The sequence below is a fragment of the Metopolophium dirhodum genome, chromosome 1 (assembly GCF_019925205.1).
Source record: "Metopolophium dirhodum isolate CAU chromosome 1, ASM1992520v1, whole genome shotgun sequence".
Taxonomy (NCBI): Eukaryota; Metazoa; Arthropoda; class Insecta; order Hemiptera; family Aphididae; genus Metopolophium; species Metopolophium dirhodum.
The window spans coordinates 78,682,301-78,687,836 of record NC_083560.1 but is presented as its reverse complement, the minus strand read 5'-3'; the positions used below and the strand labels follow the sequence as shown (position 1 = coordinate 78,687,836).

General features: G+C 26.2%; 1 protein-coding gene across 1 annotated transcript; it reads left to right on the top strand.

The window, feature by feature from the left end:
• The first annotated feature begins 701 nt into the window (after positions 1 to 701).
• LOC132936691 (adipocyte plasma membrane-associated protein Hemomucin-like) lies at positions 702 to 4,922 on the top strand. The gene is made up of 8 exons (XM_061003456.1): positions 702 to 1,354; positions 1,539 to 1,642; positions 1,857 to 2,062; positions 2,277 to 2,402; positions 2,472 to 2,640; positions 3,080 to 3,214; positions 3,275 to 3,536; positions 4,194 to 4,922. Exons 1-8 carry the CDS (start codon positions 1,352 to 1,354, stop codon positions 4,413 to 4,415), a joined length of 1,227 nt encoding a protein of 408 aa, XP_060859439.1. The 5' UTR covers positions 702 to 1,351; the 3' UTR covers positions 4,416 to 4,922.
• The last annotated feature ends 614 nt before the right edge of the window (positions 4,923 to 5,536 follow it).

Sequence of the window (5,536 nt, the reverse complement as noted above, 5' to 3'; positions counted from 1 at the left end):
TCGATTTCGGGTTTTTAACGATGTTCACCGGTATTCAAAATCAATTTCGAAACCAGCTTCAAGCCCTGATTAGATAGCCATATAGGTTATATTTTTATACCTATTATAATATGTATTTGTAACATGTACCTAGGTAGACAGTTAAAAAATGAATTACTGTTAGGTAAGTAAATACAAAATCGTTTAATTGATTTATCCTATATTATTAATTAGGTATATTATTTATTATCACATAGGTAGTTACATAATTATTATGCAATGTAGATTTATAAGTTGGTTAGGTCGGAGTAATCCTACTATTAGGTACACCTATAAATTATAATAAAATATAATTGATAAATTGTTTTTTTTTGCCTTTGGCTCTTATATCATTTTTTTTATATGCTTGACCTGTGTATAACATAGCCCGAACGGCCGAATATCAGACCAAAATATGTGCTCACGTACCCAGGCCTGTCTAATTTTTTGTGCAAGTCGCTAAAGTAATTTAGTACCTAATATAATATTATATAAAAATGTACTAAGGTTGACTGCTTGAGTGACGGGCCACGGGCCACGGGCCCCGTCCAGTAACGCTACTTCAACTTATGTAACTTATCACTTATCAGTTATCAGTCAAATTAGAAACAGAGATTTGTTTAAAAATCGTTTTGGTTGTTATCAAGGTTTTTTTTTATCAGCTTCAGTTGTTACTTACTATAATTTATATGTAATAATATGTATATTAGGTACTAATAATTATTAATTAGGTATGCTCCCGCAGTACCAATGTAGTAGTGCTTACCGCAGTACTTACTACATACCATAATGTTATTATTATACTTACTATAGTTCGGCCGAATACGTTAAGTAAGACTACGCCTATGTAGGCCTATTTTCCTATTGCCTCAAGTAGGCAGTCAATTAGGAACAGTGGGAACCAGGAAGTGAAAGTTAAAATGGTCGTTATTTATATCTTTACGGTTTTGTAATTATTAACGTATTATTATTGATAGGTAGGTAGGAGATGCCTACCTAGTCCAAACTGCAAAAGTCCATAGTACCTCGTAGCCGGTGTTTGAAGTTAATATAACGTTTATTCAAGTATAATCAATGCTAATACCTAATCTAAAATTCGTAATAATAATAATATTATAGTCATGCATAATATTATTATTTATCGTGTGTGACCTGTGTTCGACTTTGACAACTTATATAACGTCAACATCAGGTTTTTTTTATTTCATAATTTATTAATGACTAGCTACCACTATTTCTACTTCTACTATCGCTATTACTACAATTAATTCGACAACACGTTCTTACAAATAACTCAACAACTACATTGTATCAAGGACGCAACAGCCGAAAAATGGTAAATTCATAGTTAACCTATCTTATAAGTTACAGGACCTAACAATCTTTGACTGATCAATATTGCAAAACATACCCATGAGCTGTACCACTGTTATCCGTCATAATTTGTTTATTCTGTGTACCTATAATAATAATAATTGTTTTATTTAATTTCAAATATTATGTTCAATTTTCATTTACAGACAATCTCAGGCTTGTTGTTGAAATTGGGTATTTATACCTCGGCTCTTGTTGGTTTCTTCACCATGCTGCCTTTAAAAGACAATGTCACTTTCACCGAATACAGGTGAGTTGTAAACTCCACCATACATAATACATTTTATTGTGTCAATAATCCATTACCAGTATATTTCAATATACTTATTGAACACACCTTCAATATCACAAATACACGGTCAATAATAATGTATTGTCAGTAAATTGGGCCCTTATTCCTTAATCCTTAATTCATCAATATAATACTAATTTATTGTTATTATTATTACTGAAATTGTTAACAGTGTCACACCACAAAAACCTTTGATAGGACCGTTAGCAATAAATGAAAAGTTATCAGGCATATCAAAACTTTTTGAAGATCAAATTGTAGGACCCGAAGGTCTGTTGTATTATAATAATACTTTATATACAACATTGCATTATGGCCATGTTGTTAAAATTGTTGATAATGAAATAGTTCCTGTTGTGAAATTTGGGAAAGTCTGTGGTAAGTAAATTTATTTTATAAATACTTGATAATATTATAATAATATTACTCATTGAAAATATAATTTGTACAGTTTTAATTAAATTGATGTGCCAAAAACCATATTTAAATATTGCAGATAATTTGTGTACCAAACCAATGTTTATTAAATAAATATCATTTCTATAAATGCCTATTTAATTTTATTGTTTTTAAATTGATTGATTTGTATTAGATGGATTATACGATGAACATATTTGTGGACGTCCACTTGGCTTAAGTATGGATAAAACAGGATTTTTATATGTAGCTGATGCATATTATGGTATTTTCAAAGTGAATTTAAACCCAGATCAGTATGGTATGTTTTAAAATAAATTACTGATAGAATAATTTTTACACAATATTTGTTTTTATTTTTATATAATAGGCAAAAAAGAGCAATTAGTTTCATTGGATGATGTTATTGATGGTGTACGTCCTAAATTACCAAATTCAGTTGTAATAACTTCTGATGGTACAATGTACTGGACAGACTCTGATACAAACTATAAATTACACAATGGAGTTTATACATTATTAGTTGATGGAACTGGAAGGTTAATAATTATTTGTTTTTGTATTTTATCAACAAACATAGCATAATTTGATTGAACTAAGTCCTATTAGGTTTTATTTGAGTTATTAGAGAAATAAATTAGGCAACATTTTAAGACAATATACTTAAAATAAATAGGTATTGTATAATTGTAGAATGGTATAACAGATTTTCCAATGATGTTAGTCATAACTTGGTAGCTTTTTAACTATAAAATAGCCTGATGTATCAAATTTTCGGGTTATACCCACACAAAGAAACATAATATTATAATTAATGCTATTTGTTGATAAAATAATATATTATGTACATTAAATAAATAATAATACATTTAACTGGTATTAAAAGAAAAAAAAATACAAATTGATAAAATTAACTTTGCTAAGTATTTAGTAATTGTTTTCCAGATAAAAACATTAAATTAAATTTTGATTTTTTAGATTATTGAAATATGATCCAAAAACTAAAAGAAATACAGTGTTAATGAAAAATATTCAATTTGCTAATGGTGTGGAATTATCAGATGATGAATCATTCATATTGGTGTCTGAAACTGCAAAATACCGTATACAAAAGTATGTGAGCCATATTTAGCAACATTATTTAAAAATTAAATTATTTGTTTTATTTGTTAGGTATTATTTGAAAGGACCCAAAACAGGGAAAAGTGAAATATTTATTGATGGTTTACCAGGAATGCCAGATAATATTAAAAGAAATGGTAGAGGGTCGTTTTATATTCCATTAGTCATACCAAGAGTTCCAATTGTTGATAATATCGGCGAATATCCAACTATTAGAATGATGATTACCAAATCTTTAGGACTAATTGATTTTACATTGCTAAAAATCAATTCATTATATCCCAATTTATATTGCAAAAAAGCTATGCATTGGGTAAATATTTAATGTACACACCTATCTATAATGTAATTTATAAAATTGTGTTTATTTTATTTGTTACATAATTATGAAATGAATATTTCAAAATATTTTTATCTTTTTTTGATCATCAGATCATAAAACTATAAAAAATTAATTTTTATAATACATTCAGTATGGCTATTTCATATTTGTATACATTACACCATTGATTATGAATACTATAGATAGCCCAATGCGGTATAAAATACCATATCTATAGTATTCATTATCAATGATTACACTTTCTGTATATTTTAGATAAATATTTTGGAGTTTAAATAAAATGTATTGATATTTTTAAACATAAATGTTTAATTCATAATTTTGCAATCTTGCTTCATAATATTTTTAAATTTTATCATTTATAATTTAAACATACAATATAATAAAGTATTTATCATTTAATTCAATTCAGTAGTTTTTTTGGATATAAAAATTTAAATGTTGGTTTAAAATAAAGTATCCTCATTAATAAACATTTGTTTCAAATTATACATATAAGCATAAAAGAGGAGTTAGCATTTAATACAATGTAATTGGCCTTTTAAAAATATACTTATAGTTTAAAAAAAATCTCTATTAAATGTATAATAACATAGTATAAAAGCAAGTGTACACATTTTTTTTCAGATTGGACATTTTGAATCAATGTCATTCATCAAATCAATAGTCAATCAACGACTTTCTGTTTTAAAAGTTAATGAAAATGGCAAAGTATTATCAAGTTACCATTCTACAGACGGAAAGGTAACTGGAATATGTGATGTTGAAGTGATTGATGATAAATTATATCTGGGCTCACCATTCAACACCTTTTTGGGAGTTATTAAACTGCCACAAGGATTTTTATAAGTTAAAATTTTTATTAGTTTATTGTTTTTTTTTTTTTTTTTTTAATAGTTAGCATTGTTATACACATTTATTTTGAAACTTTATTACTTGAATTTGTACAATTTTTAGCTCATACTATGTCACAATCAAATGCATTATACACAGTGATTATTTATATTTATTTACAGGAGTTTTTATACATTCATACCAGAAAAATATCTATATTTTGTATGTTTCTATTTGTATAAAAGACAAATTTGAATGTTCCATGTTACTTATATATACATATTTTATTGTGATGTCAAATTCTACTCAAATTAAATTATTTTTTTATCTAGATTATATAAAAATAACTTCTTCTATGTTCTGATTATTATAATTCCCAGTCATAAAAAATAGAAACTTAATTCATTATTTATTATTGTTAAGAAACTATCCTTTACATTTTATAAGAAACTAGAAACTCATAAAATAATATGTTTTTAATTGTTTGCTTTGTGAAAATAAAGCAGTCAATTTTTTTTTGGATTTTTGTTTATGTTTCTCTCATCTATTTTCTTAAGTGTAACGTAAAAAAACTAATCAAATAATATCTGCAGTACATGATGTATAACAACTTGTATATGTGGAAGTCAGTTAGTTATTTCAATTAATATAGCTATATTAGGTCAAACAAGGAAAATTAATGAATAAATACATTATTAAACATTGAATATGGTTTAAGTGAGTGCTCAATTAAAACAAACTAAAAAAAATTAATATTCAAACACTTTTCCTGATTATAGTTTGTTTAAACATCAGAAAATCAAGTTTCTACTACATTGAGACACATTTCACAATAACAATTTGTTACAGATAAGTTATGATGTGTACTGTTTTTGTTAATTTAATGCTAAGCCCCCCCATGTTCCATGTCATTGTAATTTAAAATAATCTATAGTTTTAATAATTTTATTTTATTTTTTTTTATCTTGCATTTTGATTACATTATATTATTATTGTTTTTTTTTTATTTTATTGAGCTTGAGCCCGGCAACCAAGACCATTAGATATTTTTGTTTTGTTTGTAGGTTTTTTTGTTGGTAGGGGGAGTACCACGTGTGTGTTTGTTTTGACAGAATTTTTGATTTGGGCACCCGTAG